This window comes from Danio aesculapii, chromosome 21, assembly GCF_903798145.1.
Source record: "Danio aesculapii chromosome 21, fDanAes4.1, whole genome shotgun sequence".
NCBI classification, from domain to species: domain Eukaryota; kingdom Metazoa; phylum Chordata; class Actinopteri; order Cypriniformes; family Danionidae; genus Danio; species Danio aesculapii.
Window position 1 is genome coordinate 6,074,453 of NC_079455.1, and position 15,657 is coordinate 6,090,109.

General features: G+C 36.5%; 1 protein-coding gene across 1 annotated transcript in view; it reads left to right on the forward strand.

The window, feature by feature from the left end:
• The window catches only part of lars1b (leucyl-tRNA synthetase 1b), a 76,754-nt gene that overhangs the window by 49,038 nt on the left and 12,059 nt on the right, over positions 1 to 15,657 (forward strand). The window contains exons 24-28 of the mRNA XM_056446130.1: positions 3,830 to 3,920; positions 4,103 to 4,243; positions 4,375 to 4,515; positions 14,942 to 15,052; positions 15,352 to 15,462. Of these exons, the coding sequence (XP_056302105.1) occupies positions 3,830 to 3,920; positions 4,103 to 4,243; positions 4,375 to 4,515; positions 14,942 to 15,052; positions 15,352 to 15,462 (595 nt within the window). The remainder of the gene's footprint in view (positions 1 to 3,829; positions 3,921 to 4,102; positions 4,244 to 4,374; positions 4,516 to 14,941; positions 15,053 to 15,351; positions 15,463 to 15,657) is intronic.

The window sequence follows — 15,657 nt, forward strand, 5'->3', positions numbered from 1 at the left end:
AAAAACGCTTGAGAAAAGATACGTGATGAAGGCAGAGAAATCTGCTTGAGCCTAGTCATCCAAGGTGTGGGAGCATTTCACACTAAATAAAGTGATGTTAACGGCCAAATATGCAAAAGTGATGACAGGAGCACCACGGCAATGATCCAGCACCTGAAACGCAAACACGTTTGAGTCTTTAATGAGGAGGAAGGGAGCAACAGCAGGGTAAATCACTACAGAATCCTACTTTTGTTCCGTTTTGAAGTGAGGAATGTAATGTCTCTGGTGCTGGTGTTTACTTATCCAGCTCGACAAGCATGACGTGAAAAATTCAAACTGAGCTTTGGTGCGTTGGCTGGCGCTGAGCCAGAGGAAGACGTGTCATATTATCACAACTATTCAGTGTTTTTAACCACCCAATGCTTATTTTATGTTTTAGACATGTAAATACACGCAAGTACTAGTAAAACAAGACATTTAGAGTTTGTAAAACACACAAGACAGTCTATTGGCCATTTCCACTGAGTGGTTCAGTTTGGTACGCTTTTATGGCCGTTTCCACTGTCAAAAGGCGTACCGTACCCCTTTTTTGGCACCCTTTTGAAAGCTGCTGAACGCTATTGGTTTATAGAGATACGTCATTCGCTTGCGCATCAAGCCAGAATGGAAACAAAGGAATCACCATGTTTTAATACACAGCCGAGAGATTACAGTGGAATTATATATACATTTAATAACAAGCCATAATCGATCCGGGCTCAAACAAACCTTGTCGTCGTCTTGATGAACAGCCACAAAGCCTGAAAAAAAGAAGATTTTACCCTGTGCCTCTGAGCCAGTCTGAAGCGTGAGCTGTTTCACTTTCTTGCTTGCACTCGCCGCGCGTCTATATTTGAATTAACAAACTTCTTGAGCTGATAATAAGAACGTGTGCTTTATTATTGAGGTGCTTTTGAAACCGATCCTGTCAGAAGCTGACAAATGCGAGAGTGACACATGAAAAAAACAAAAGAGCCGGAAAAAAGGAGTGAAGGAATGGGGTTTAAACCACAGCGCTTCGAACTGTAGTTCTGCCGAATGACTAAAAAGTTATCAGTATTGATGGTAAAAAAAAATGTACATTTTTAGTCAAACCATTCTTCTGCAATCTTATACCAAAAACAGAAATAAGGGCAGTATTAATAGCTATAAATGTGGGAGAGCGTTGATATTATGTGATTGTATTGTAATGCAATATGGAGAAATTAAGTGTTGATGTTTAATCAAAAGTAATTCACAAATACTTGAAAATGAGATGATTTAATGACAATAGTTCTCTGTGGTTACAACTGAATTAATTACAAAATAACTGTATAAAATGATCAAATATGAAATGATAAAACATATGATATAAATTGTACCCAGCTTAAATGTAAAATAAAGTTACCAGAGGTAGAAGGAGAGACGCAGGGGGAGGGAGAGAGAGACAAAGAGAGCAGGCCCAGAAGTTAGCCTGATTGCAGTAGAGTCAGAGGAGGAGAGGAGCAGAGCAGGAAAGCGCAGAGACAGAAAAGACAGGCCAGGAAAAGAGGCAGAGTTTTACCACCTATTTTGTATCTTTCTTGACCATGTGACTAAAGCCCAAATACCAGAGACATTCAAACTGACCAATCAAAATGTGACCACATCGTAAAACCCCCAATGTCCACATACCAGGCCCTGATCTTATCAGTATCTGCCTTTGGAGTCAGTATGGACCTTCTTGAGTCAAAAAGACATGTTTTGTCATATATACAAGTGTATATGATAATTTAGCCTCTTACAGAAGCAAATGATTTTTTCAGCAAACGTGAACAAACTGCCATGTTTAACTATTATCATCACCTTTTGGACTTTTATGAACTCAAAATGATGGAATTGCTCTCTGACAGAAGCTACATGTGCTGCTATTTATTAAAGACACAGATAAGAGGTTTGCTCTGACTGTGGGCTATATTTCCTGTTGTTTTTAAACCTAAATAAGGACTAAATATCATATGACGTTGACTGAAACTTTCTGTTGTATGCCACGCCCATCAAAAGGGTACCCTTGGTGGTGGAAACGCAAGCCTGATTAAGGTGACCCGTACCGAACCGTACCGTACTATACCAGTCAGTGGAAACAAGCCATATGAAAGTCTGACAATCAATTCAAATATAATTTGCCGATGTGTATTTTTCCTATCAAAATGTTACAAACCCCTGATGTTAGTTTAGGGGATGGTGGGGTTTGACTTTTAAGATCATTTAAAATAAATTTATACAAATAGTAATTAAGTGCAAAAGACAACCAAAATAGATACCAAAAATATGTGACTTTATTAACAATACCCACAAGTGAACAAAACAACGAATTAATCAAAAATAAAGAAAAAGTAAGGCAAAATTTATTTACATTATATACAATACTGAGACAAATACAGAGACCGGGAAATACAGGAGAGCTGGCAGAAGGGACGCGGGCGGCGCTAAAGAAACGAAAAGAACAAAACCCAAGCTAAATCTAACTCCCCTGAAGCATCTAACTAACTGTGTGAAAGCAAAATAATTAACACGCGAAGAGTCTTCCGAGTCCTAACTAGTTTAAAAGGATCTGTTAAACTCACCAGTGAAAGGGTTAATAACAGCAGTAAGGCAGCGGTGGGTGGTAGAGTTACTTTAGTCTTGCAGTGCAAGCGCATCTGTAGTCATGTATAGCTGCACTGCAAAAAAAGATTTTCTTATTTAGTAATTTCATCTCGTTTCTGGTCCAAATATCTAAAAAATCTTAAATCAAAACTAGACAAGAAAAATGGCTTGAGAAAAGGAAGTGATGCTTAACTTCTGTTTGAGATTATATCTCATTAAGATTATTTTTCTGACCCCATTGGGAAACAATTTAGCTTGTTTTAAGCAAAGAATCACTTAATTTTGAGGTGGTTTTTTGTTCAGAAAACAAGATATTATTTCTTATGCTATTTCATGTGTCTAGTATGTTGATAGTAGTACGTCTTGATTTAAGATTTTTTTAGGTATTTGAATTGAAAAAGGACAAAACTACTAAGCTAGTTTATTATTATTATAATTATTATTATTATTATTGTTATTATTATTATTAAAACAGCTCAGGGATGTTTAACAACAACGTGTGTGCACTTTCTAAAGGTTTAAGTTCTGTCTTTAAATAAAGGGTTGGAAATGAATGCATTTCTTTTTTTAATGCGATTCATCAATTAATCGGAAAAATAATTAACGGATCAATCAATTATTAAAATAATCATTAGTTGCAGCCCTAGTATAATTACTATAGTGAAGTGTACTGTTGAAAGAATAGATTATATTTTATATATAGGCTTTTTTTTTGCTATAAAAATCCTGAAAAATTCTATGTATAAAATGAATTTGGCAGCAAACTGTTTTTTTTTAAATTTATAATAATGATAAAAATATGCACAATCTCTGAAAGATTTATGAAGTGTCACTTGACATTGAAGTCTGAGTAATGATGCTAAAAATCTGATTTGAATTTATTAAAATATATAATAATAATATAATAATAATAATTCTAATATTACAAAAGACTGCCGTTTTTAACATATTTCCGTTTTTTTAGAAACAATAAAAACTCTCAAATTATGATTATTACTGATATATTCGGTTATCCATAATTAATTACCTAATATGGTCATTTATGCATACATTAAGACATTTTGATCATCATATCTATGTGGCATTTAATTGATTTATTTTAATCTGTAAAAAAGATTTCTTTACTCATTTATTCAGAAATTTGATTGATTTTAATGAAGCACTATTTTAATGAAATGACATGTATGATATCTTTTTGCAGTGAAATGAATTCCGGCATCATTAAAACAGATCAGCACTATGAGAGAATGATGTACAAGGAGGCATTGAAAAGTGGCTTCTTTGAATTCCAGGTACCCTTTACACCTTACATCCACCATCCTATTGCTTAAATAGACTATGAATGTAGTATGCATTAATATGTCACAGTTATATCTGCATGAGTAATAAACGCTGCATGTAATTGTGTCCTTCCATGAAAGTTTGATCTAGCAGCATGGCTACGTGTAATTAATAATGTTTTAATTCTTTGAAGGCTGCCAAGGATAAATACAGGGAGCTGGCCATCGAGGGCATGCACAAAGATCTTGTGTTCCAGTTTATCGAGAACCAAACACTCCTGCTGGCTCCCATCTGCCCACATCTGTGTGAACACACCTGGTCCCTGTTGGGAAAGGTGAGAGCTTCAGATCCTGCGTGTTCCGGCACAAATTAAGCCCTGGATTGTGTATACATAAAACAAAATAGACAAATATAAGAACTGAGCAACACACAGTTAACTGTTTCTTGTGTTCTCTCTCCAAATAGAGCAGTTCTGTAATGAAGGCTCTATGGCCTACAGCTGGTCCAGTGGACGAGATCTTGATTCGATCTTCACAGTATCTAATGGACACTGCCCATGACCTCCGCCTTCGCCTGAAAGCCTACACACAGCCAGCCAAGGGCAAGGTATGAGCTTTTCAGACTTGTGTATTTGAAATAAGGACCAATTTGCAATGTAATCCCAAATACACTACATATGTATACAATTTGATGTATACTAACACAGCTTGACATGTAACGCATCGGGAGGTTTTTTTATTTTTATTTTTTTATGTTTATTATACACCAAGCAGACCAAAAAAAATGTAGGTGACAATTTTGTTGCTTCGCATTGTCTGTGTGTTGTGTTCTAAAACACTGCAAATTGCCAACCGGCATGTATGCAACACAAATATTGGCCTGCATAAGAAGTAGTAGGGATGCAGCGATTATAGATTTTGGTTGTACCATTATAGTCTGAGAAATAATCACGGTTTCACGGTGATCGCGATTATTATGTATGGAATAAAATCACTGTCATTAATATTTTGTGCGTAAATAAAATTCACGCATCCGTAATTACAAAATCGTAAAGGAAAACGGAGCGTACTCGTAATTTTACGGGGCTACAATTCCAAAATCTGCGATTAGAACAGACACAGATACGACATTTTGTTTTTCTGTTTGTTTATGACTGATAAATTTAAGATGGGTGTACTTTACAAACACGAATTACAGTTTCACCACGGACACGAAGTCCTGATTACGAGTACGAATCAAACAGCGAGACTTCACTGTCAAAATTACGTCACCGCTTCCACAGGCATTAATAAACAAGCGAGAGTCATCGATCACAACGTCGCGCCTGCTGGACGTTCGAGCTTACACACACCGTCTCAGATAAGATTTCTGTTATTCCCTCTTTGAGAAATGTCCGTCATGAGCTGTAATAAAGGTTGAGACTCAATGAGGTCCTATTTCGCTGTGTTTCTTGGACATTTTACTGAATCAAAATTAAGAACGGGCCGAGGATAGAGAGCTAGCATAATGTCAGTTAACGTTACAGGCAGCGAGCGCAGAGCGCAAATTACGGATGCGTGAGTTTTATTTACGCACGAAATATTAATGACAGTGATTTTATTCCATATTATGCATTCATTTATTTCTAAACACTACTAGTTTAGAAAATCACATGAAAACACTTTATATTTTAAAGTGTTATTTATGGCTGCTGGGTAACAATTAATACAGCACATAATAATATTAAAAATAAACAATAGTCCATTTCTCTCTTTGTGCTTAAAAATAAGTGATTTTTTTTGCCGTTTAAACACACGTAGTCATTTTACACGGAAAATAAAAGACAGAACAATGAATGAATAAAGAAAATAAAAATAAATAAAAAACTATTTGTCTAATGCAGGGCTTGAAATTAACTTTTTTACTTTGTAGCACCGGTGCTCTCAACTTCAAAAATGTAGGAGCCCCCACCAAAAATGAGTAAGCACTACTGCGAATTGTATATTAACAGATTTATTGAATTTGAAAACAACATCAATCAGGACTAACAAAAACCAGGAACAGTTATCTAACTAATGCTGTGATGACTTATTGATATTTGCGCAATAAATCCCAAATGAATGTCTAATAATTATAGAATGTTAATGATGGCGATGATGTCAATAATACTAACAATGATTTACATTTCACATTATCATGCTGCCTTGAATGTGCTTGAATGTGAGTTATGTGCTATAAAAAGTCCTACTGTTACTTAAAGTAAGAAAAGACTCACTTCTACCACTCTTTAAAAGTTTTGGTTTCGGTTTGTGCCATTTCAAATTCACAGTCTAGTTATGCGCTGATTTTCATTTTTCTGTGTTTGTGGAAAAAAGCAGGCGAGTCAGCCGACCCAATATATGAGCAGGCATAGCAGGCGATGACCTCCGGCGCAATACCGTTCTTTGACATGAGTTTCAGTTTAAACTTAGTAAAGGTGAGCTTCTTTGGCAAAGATGTATACAGCGTTCGATTTTACATTTAGCGGCCATTTGCGCTGAACGCACAGTGAATACAGCGTATCGAGTTTCAGGCCATTAACAGATGATCCACATATGGCCCGTTTCCACTGAGTTGTATGTTATGGTTAGGTACACTTTTATGGGCATTTCCACTGTCAAAGGGTACCTAAACGCGAATCGTACCGTACCACTTTTTCTTCACCCTTTGCAAAGGGTACTAACAGGCCCAAAGGGTACCATAAGGTGGAGCTAGATGCGCAGCTGAACGCAGTTGGTTTACAGAGATGCGTCACTCGCAGAAGCAAGAAAATGAAAACAAAGGAAGCGCCATTTTTAAAAACACAGACATTACACCAGAATAATATATACATATAATAACAAGCCATGGCCGAGCTCAAACAAACCTTGTCGTCGTCTTGATGAGCAGCCACAAAGCAAAGAAGAACAAAATTTGCTGTGTCCTGTTGTTGTTTTACAAGGCCGTCTAAAGCGTGAGCGATTTCACTTTCTCATGAGAGCTCGCCGCACATCTATATTTGAAATAACGAACTTCTTGAGCTCATATTTATGATGTACTCGTGATCATTGAAGCGATCTGATATCTGATACTTTCAGAAAAGAGACAAACGCGAGAGTGAAAAAAACAAAGGAGAAGGTGGGAAAAAACAGTAGCAAATGATGGTTTCTGCAACATATAACATGAACAAACTGCCATGTTTAACTATTATAATCACCTTTTGGACTATTATGAATTCGTAATGACGGAATTACTCTCTAACAAGAGGCTACATGTGCTGCTGAAGATTAAAGACACATATGAGAGGTTTGCTCTGGCTGTGGGCTATATTTTGTGTTGTTTTTGAACCCAGATAAGGACTAAATGTATGCTGTGTTCAGTTTTTCTGTAATTGATATCATATTGGAGACTGTAAGGCGCTGTATGTGTTCATATATGTTAATTAATTTATTTATTTCATATAATTGCAGACGTTACAGTAAGCTATTTCGTATCATTGATAATCAAATCCTGTTCATAGAAATGTTAGTAATGTAAATTTATACACAAGTATTTGTGTATAAAGCATCTGTTTTGTGAGAAGTGCTTCTCATATGATATGTGAACGATCCGTACAGCTTTACTGTGACATTTCCTCAAAGTAAAAATGACGTGTAAAACTTTGACGTACACCACGCCCACCAAAAGGGTACACTTTAAGCAGTGCAAATGCAAGCTTGATAAAGGTAACCCGTACCAACCCGTACCGTACGTATGATTTGAGTCTTTCAGCACTTTCTCCGAAAACACTCTCGGCTGGCGGATCAACATGATTGCTCTCATCGGCGCCAGTGTTTGTAACTTTAGGTGGGTTTGCAAACCTCGTTCTTTGCATTGCGTCTTCCCTGTTTGTATTTCCCGTGGTCGCAAAAGCTCCCTGTCATCTCAAATATGTGCGCCTGGAAAGTGTGAGCGCGTTGCATCGCATGCGCATCCCTCCATTGAAAATAAGGAACTTGCCCGAACTTATTTAGCCTCAGTCATAGTTTGTCCAATGTGCGTGGTTATTAGTGTAAAGCTCAGAACTTTAAACTAGCGCACAGTTGGCATAACTTTGTTTAGTTGCAGCAGTTTTGATCCGTGCAGAAACGCGATGTTGAGAAGCCTTTACGATTGATTATTCGTGACGAATTAAAGCGCGGTTAATAGTGAAACTGGTTAATTGTTGCATCCCTAACCAGTAGGTGGCAGCATTTTGTGTTTGTCATTCAAAAATCATACCCACCAACCCTCCTGTTTTTCCCAGGATTCTCCCGTTTTTTTTATCATTCCCACTGTCATCCCATTAAAAGTATTTTCCTGCATTTCTCACATATTTTGAATCTTTTTAAGAAAGTTGTCAGTAATATCTACAAAGAGCCGATCCTCTCTGTATGTAGAGTTCTGCCGAATCACCAGGGGACGATGCCCCTTGCTCTAAACTGTAAAGAGCTGTTCAAACGAATTATGCTTTAGTTTTTGGATTGAAAGCACTTTAATTTGTATATGACCACATTCCCTTCCTTTCCATTACATCCATCCGTCGGGGTTGTTGTTAGGTGATCCCTTATTTTCACATCCCAAAACTTAATGCCCAAAATCACACCCTGTATAGTAGGTAGGTACTATATTTAATCTGAAAGTTACATTTTAACTGTTGGGGTTGCACAGTGGTGCAGTGGGTAGCGCTCTCGCTTCACAGCAAGAAGGTCGCTAGTTCGAGCCTCGACTTGGTCAGTTGGCATTTCTGTGTGGAGTTTGCATGTTCTCCCCATGTTCGCGTGGGTTTCCTCCGGGTGCTCCGGTTTCCCCCACAAGTCCAAAGACATGGTACAGGTGAATTGAGTAAGCTAAATTGTCCGTAGCGTATGTGTGTGAAGGGAACTGTATGGATGTTTCCCAGTGATGGGTTGCAGCTGGAAGGGCGTCTGCTGTGTAAAACATATGCTGGATAAGTTGCCGGTTCATTCCACTCTGGCGACCCCGGATTAATAAAAGGACTAAGCTGAAAAGAAAATGAAAGAATGAATGAATGAATGAATTTCAACCGTTAAAAAAGTTTGTTCTATATATTGTCAATATGTGGAATTTACATGACAATGAGGAAACAGTGGTGTCTGAGACTCACAGTATGTCCATTTCCATACTTTAGCCATACTGATCTTTTATTATTCTACTATGCCTTGGTATACCCAGATTTTCATTTTAGTGCACATTTAAGCAATAGAATTTGCTGTGGTAGAAGCCACTGTGTGCTTTGTTCTTGCATAATAAATCACTTGCACCCATACACTTCCCTTCACACACATACGATACGAACCCAAAGCTCATGACCATAGGTGAGAGTAGGAACGTAGATTGACCGGTAAATCAAGAGCTTTGCCTTTCAGCTCAGCTCCTTCTTTACCACAACAGGCCGCTACATTGACCGCATTACTGCTGCCGCTGCACTTTTACGCCTGTCAATCTCATGTTCCATCCTTCCCTCACTCGTTAAAACAAAGTCACGTTCCTTTTTTGATGTGCATGTAGTTTTTGCACAGTTTCTCAATTTTTTTTTTTTTTGTCATTTTTCATTCATTCATTTTCAACTGCTTTTCCGGGGATCCTGAGGCATTCCCAGGCCAGCCGAGAAACATAGTCCCTCCAGTGTGTTCTGTGTCTTTACCGATGCCTCCTCCCGGTGGGACTTGCCTGGAACACCTCCTTAGGTAGGCATCCAGGAGGCACCCGAAACACTCTCTAACGCTCTACTCCGAGCTCCTCCCGGGAGTCAAGAGCTCCTCACCCTATCTATAAGGGTGCGCCCTGCCACCCTGCAAAGGAAACTAATTTTGGCTGCTTGTATCTGAGATCTTGTCCTTTCGGTCATGACCCAAAGCTCATGACCATAGGTGAGAGTAGGAACGTAGATTGACCGGTAAATCGAGAGCTTTGCCTTTCAGCTCAGCTCCTTCTTTACCACAACAGACCGGTACATCGACTGCATTACTGCTGCCGCTGCACCAATACGCCTGTCAATCTCACGTTCCATCCTTCCCTCACTCGTTAAAACAAAGTCACGTTCCTTTTTTGATGTGCATGTAGTTTATGCACATTTTCTAAATTTTTTTTTTTTGTTTTTCATTCATTCATTCATTTTCAACCGCTTTTCTGGGGATCCTGAGGTGTTCCCAGGCCAGCCGAGAGACATAGTCCCTCCAGTGTGTCCTGTGTCTTCCCTGATGCCTCCTCCCAGTGGGACTTGCCTGGAACACCTCCTTAAGTAGGCGTCTAGGAGGCACCCGAAACACTCTCTAACGCTCTACTCCGAGCTCCTTCCGGGTGTCAAGAGCTCCTCACCCTATCTATAAGGGTGCGCCCTGCCACCCTGCAAAGGAAACTAATTTTGGCCGCTTGTATCTGATATCTTGTCCTTTCGGTCATGACCCAAAGCTCATGACCATAGGTGAGAGTAGGAACGTAGATTGACCGGTAAATCGAGAGCTTTGCCTTTCAGCTCAGCTTCTTCTTTACCACAACAGACTGATACATCCACCGCATTACTGCTGCTGCTGCACCAATCCACCTGTCACGTTCCATCCTTCCCTCACTCGTGAACTAAACCCCAAAATACTTGAACTCCTCCACCTGGGGTAAGGACTTTCCTCCAACCTTGATATGGCAAACCACTTTTTTCCGGTGGAGCACCATGGCCTCGGACTTGGAGGTGCTTATTCCCATCCCAGCCACGTCACACTCGGCAGCAAACCACCCCAGTGCATGCTGAAGGTCCATGTTCGATGAAGCCAAGAGAACGACATCGTCTGCAAATAACAGAGATGAAATCCTGTGGTCCCTGAACTGGACTTTTTCTCTAATCAAATAAAACGTTTATCTTAAGGGGCTCGCACACCAGAGTGCGACCCTCTTTACTCAGTTGTGCGTATGGTTATTTTTATGTGCATTTTTAAATTTATGTCCATCTTGTCATTTCTGTTAAGTTTTTTTTTTTTTTATTCTCATATCTTCAATAAAACATGATGAAACAGAGATAATTATGCCCTCCTAAGGGTCAAAAGCAAATTTTATGAACAGTGTATGATTGCAGTGACTTCAACCCTGCTATCCAACATCTTCAGTGATTTTATAGTTTATTTATGAAGCCTTCATGTTAAGTTATTTTATGGCAGCTACCCATTGGGTTTGTGCCTGAAATTTAATAGCATAATTTATAAAATCCTCCTACCATTAAGCCATTAGACAGAGATCCTCCGAGCAGTCCAGTGTGCACTCCCAACTCCACCCAAACAGAAGTGGCATAAAGAACAAGTCAAGTCGACAGCTGTCATGTAGAGTGAGTCCAGCGCTGTCCCAGACCTCTCTTGACAGAGGAGTAGTGCATTATCCCTAGCTTTTAACATGGGACACTTTCCCTACAGTCTGTTTCTACCTATCCTGGGTTTTACATAAGCGTTATGACTCAAGGCTCTGAGGACAGAGGCTTTTCTCAGCACTGTTGTTGAGGCCATGTGGTAATGGATGTCGCTTTGGATGAGTTGTTCGGTTGATGTATTTTAGAGGGTTTTAGACCTTGAAGGGAAAACCATACTGATGATAACTGAATATAAAAACAGTAATATAAAATTAGAAGTGTGTATATTTAGTCACCTAACCTAACAGGAATAGAAAGATAATACAAATTATTTAAGTTTTGAGCTGTGATCTTTTGTACTGATGGAGAATTTGTGGAGAATTTATACACAGTCGATTGCTTTGACTACACAGTTGCCTATATGAGACAAATTTTTTTTCAAATTTGGCCCCCAGCGCAGTCCAATAACAGTTCCTGCTCATCATCCTTGAAAAAATAATTCTCTATAGGACATTGTTATAATTTGGGTCAATTCCACAGAGATTTATATAATAGCTGTTAAACAATCTGCTTTCTGTTCCTTTGTAACAGCTGACTTTTCTGACGGAACGTTCATCAAACCATAGCATCAGTATGCTATCTAACCAAATTATGTTGTGGTGAATTAGCCATAAAATTACCATAAAATAGGTGGGTTACCTTGAGAAATGTTGAGTTTTAAAACAAAATCAATAGTAATTGTAGTTGAAATTTTGGCAATAAAGCAGAAAAATTTAAACAGATAGCCGAACAAGGCTAAAATTGCAGCTCGCACGCATTTGTACTTGTATAGAGATAATAAACTATTATATTAGTATAATGTTGCAAAATAAATGTATTAACCGAATGATAGGACAATCAGGAAATGTTTCTCTACTGAAAGTAAACCCAGAGACGATTGAAATTAGTGTTTTTTGCATCAAATAATAAAATGTAATAATAAAAAAATAATAATAATTTGTGTGTGTGTGTGTGTGTGTGTGTGTGTGTGTGTCTGTGTGCAAAGGCTGTGAATTCTTATGTACATGTGATTTTTCAGCTTTTTGTTTTTAATAAATTTGCAACAATTTAAAAAACTCTTTTTTCACATTGTCATTATGAGGTATTGTGTGTGGAATTGAATAAATAAAATAAAATAAATTAATTAAATAAATTAATTTAATCCATTTTGGAATAAGACTATAACATAAAAAAGTGGAAAAAGTGATATAAGCAACAATCATTTCCTGCTTATTTTTGTTGACAGCATTCAATGTTAGGACTTCTAAAAGAGCTTTATTCCTCCCTGTATATCCACTTTCAATATCTGACTGATGACAACACTTCATCTAGGTTTGAAGCAGCACCAATACGAACTCAAAGAAAGCTAGATTTGAGACCACATGTGGCCAAAAAGAGAATTGGGAACAAAAATGCAGAATTTGTTGCACGTGACAACAGGCCAGGTTTTAAAAAATATAATCCACACACTTGAGCCAGGGTACACCTTTCCCAAAGGAGAGCACATATGATTGGCTGAAAATACTGCTGCACCTGTTTAGCATGATCTACAAAATAAATTCTGGCTATATTTTCATGTTTTTCATAGTTTCTCGATTTTTATTTTATTTATTGTTCACTCAGTGTTATCTGTTGAACTATTTCAGAGTCAGGTTTTGAATATATGTGCCCTGCACTTAAAGCACTTCACACACATTTGTTCTGCATCTTATGGCTTGATTCTGATTTACATTGTGCATTTCTATTTATTATAAAATAGATATATTTTTGTCCAAATATAATTCTTTAAAATATTTTTTTGATTTGTTTTCTTGTGAGTTTGCGCACCATATTTGATTATTTATTAATACATTTTTTGGATTGGCAGACACATCTGCCCCAATCGATGTGATTCAAATATCAGTTGAATGCAGATATAATTCATACATTTTGATTGAATAAAAAAAATTATTATATCTTATATATTACTACCATAACTACAATAAAACTTAGTCAAAATTAGTTGTAGTAGTCATTGTAAGAGGAATAGTAGTTGCTATTGATGTTTATATTGTATGTCCACTTAGTTTAGATGCAAAAACCTCTCAATACCATCTGAAATTTTCAGTAACACTTTATAATAACTACACACTATGAACCATTTATTAAGCATTAGCAAATAGCGAATTCATTGTATAAGCATTAACTCTACATTAATAAACGTTAGTAAGCAGTTTATAACTGCAGCTACAAATGCTCTATTCTTCACTTACAAACACATTTATAATCTGCTTAATAATTGTATTTTCATACTTTGTTAATAATGTAATACTTAATTTAATAATGAAAAATCAATTATTTACAAACCATTTGTATTTAAGAGTAGTTAATTGTTTTTGAAGATCATTCAGAATGAGTTAGTAAATGATTAATAAACTATTGAAATCAACATTTATAAATCTTATTATTCAGGCATATAGTAATAGTTAATTTGTATGTTAATAAATGCTTTATTAACTCAACTTCATGCAGTTTTGTGGCCTAATCTAAAGCGAGGACTATTTATGCTTTATAAAAATCTTATAAATGACAATTAAAGGCTCAGTTAAAACAGGAAACAAATACATTAATGACATTCCTCATTCCTGTTCGTTTGAATATACACAAATGAAACTGTACTTCAAATGAAAAATAAATCTATGCAACCTTATCTAAAATAAAATTACTGTACAGTTTTAACATTGCATCCTATTATATTGTTAATTTATTATATTGTTGTTGTTTTGTCCAATTTTATGTTGTATTTTAACACTTCTGTTATTCAGCAATGTTTAAACTTTACAGTAATTTTACTTTTAGATAAGATTGCAAAGATTATTGTTCATTTGATACCAAACCTTTAATTGTAATTAATAAGGGATTTATAAAGCATAAATAGTCCTCGCTTTAGATTAGGTCACAAAACTGAATGAAGTTTAGTTAATAAAGCATTTATTAACAATCAAATTAACTATTAGTATATGCCTGAATAATAAGATATATAAATGTTGATTTGAATAGTTTATTATTCATTAACTCATTCTGAATGATCTTAAAAACCCCAAACTACTCTTAAATACAAATGATTTGGAAATGATGCAATACTTCATTTAGTAATGAAAAGAAATTGCAATTATTAAGCAGATTATAAATGTAGTTATAAGTCAAGAATAGAGCATTTGTAGCTGCAGTTATAAACTGCTTACTAACATTCATTAATGTAGAGTTAATGCTTAACAGATAATGAATTCACTACATGCTAATGCTTAGTAAATGATTCATAGTGTGTAGTTATTATAAAGTGTTACCAAATTTTCTTCTAAAATGAGCATTTTTATCAGGCTCCTGAGTGTAGGCTTAGTAATATTCATTTATTACAAAGAATAAGACCCTTTCATGGTCTTTAAAGTGAAATAACATTAAAAAGGAGGTTTATTTTCGATGGAAATTTCAGATGGCACTTGGAGGTTTTTGAACTCTTCATTTATAGAACATCAGTTTAGTATTTAGAATTGTTTTCATTAATAAATCTTCATTATCTCAAAGTACTTCTTGTTTAATGGACTTTAAACAATCTTGAAGTGTTGCTTTCTATGTCAATCACAGAAGGGAGACAACAAACCACCAGCTAAGCCCACGCACTGCACCATCTATGTTGCAAAGACCTACCCGCCCTGGCAGCACAGCGCCCTCTCTCTGCTTGGCAAACATTACAAGGTACAAACATCTTTATCATAGCTTGGTATTCTTATGTTAAAGTGTGCCAATTGAAACAATCTTCAAAGATGTATTTGGGCTGGCCATTAGGGCAAATTACCTGAATATGTTTGATTCTGAATAACAAATTCAACTGATGTTTTGGCTTATATTGTCAGTGCCAGTTCACTGCTGAAATATAAACATTTAATTTCATTATATTTCTATGGTACTACTTGGTATTTCACAGTTGAATTTAGAAGATTCAGTCTTGATGAGCTGTCGATCAAACAGTCATTCTTTCCCATTGTCATTTACAGAGCAACAATGGAGCTTTACCTGACAATAAGGTCATCGCCATGGAGCTTGGAGCCATGCCTGAGCTGAAGAAATACATGAAGAGAGTGATGCCCTTTGTAGCTATGATAAAGGTACAAGTGGAGTTTAATACTTGAGTTCTGTTTTATTTTTACAGCTTTTATTCCAGCCATACAAATACAAATGTATTATATATTAATATATTAATATATATAGATATTCATATGTTCCTCGGAAGAAACCTATGGGTAACACTTTACAGTGTTGTATTAGTTAATGGTATATAATGCGTTTACAAACAATGAACA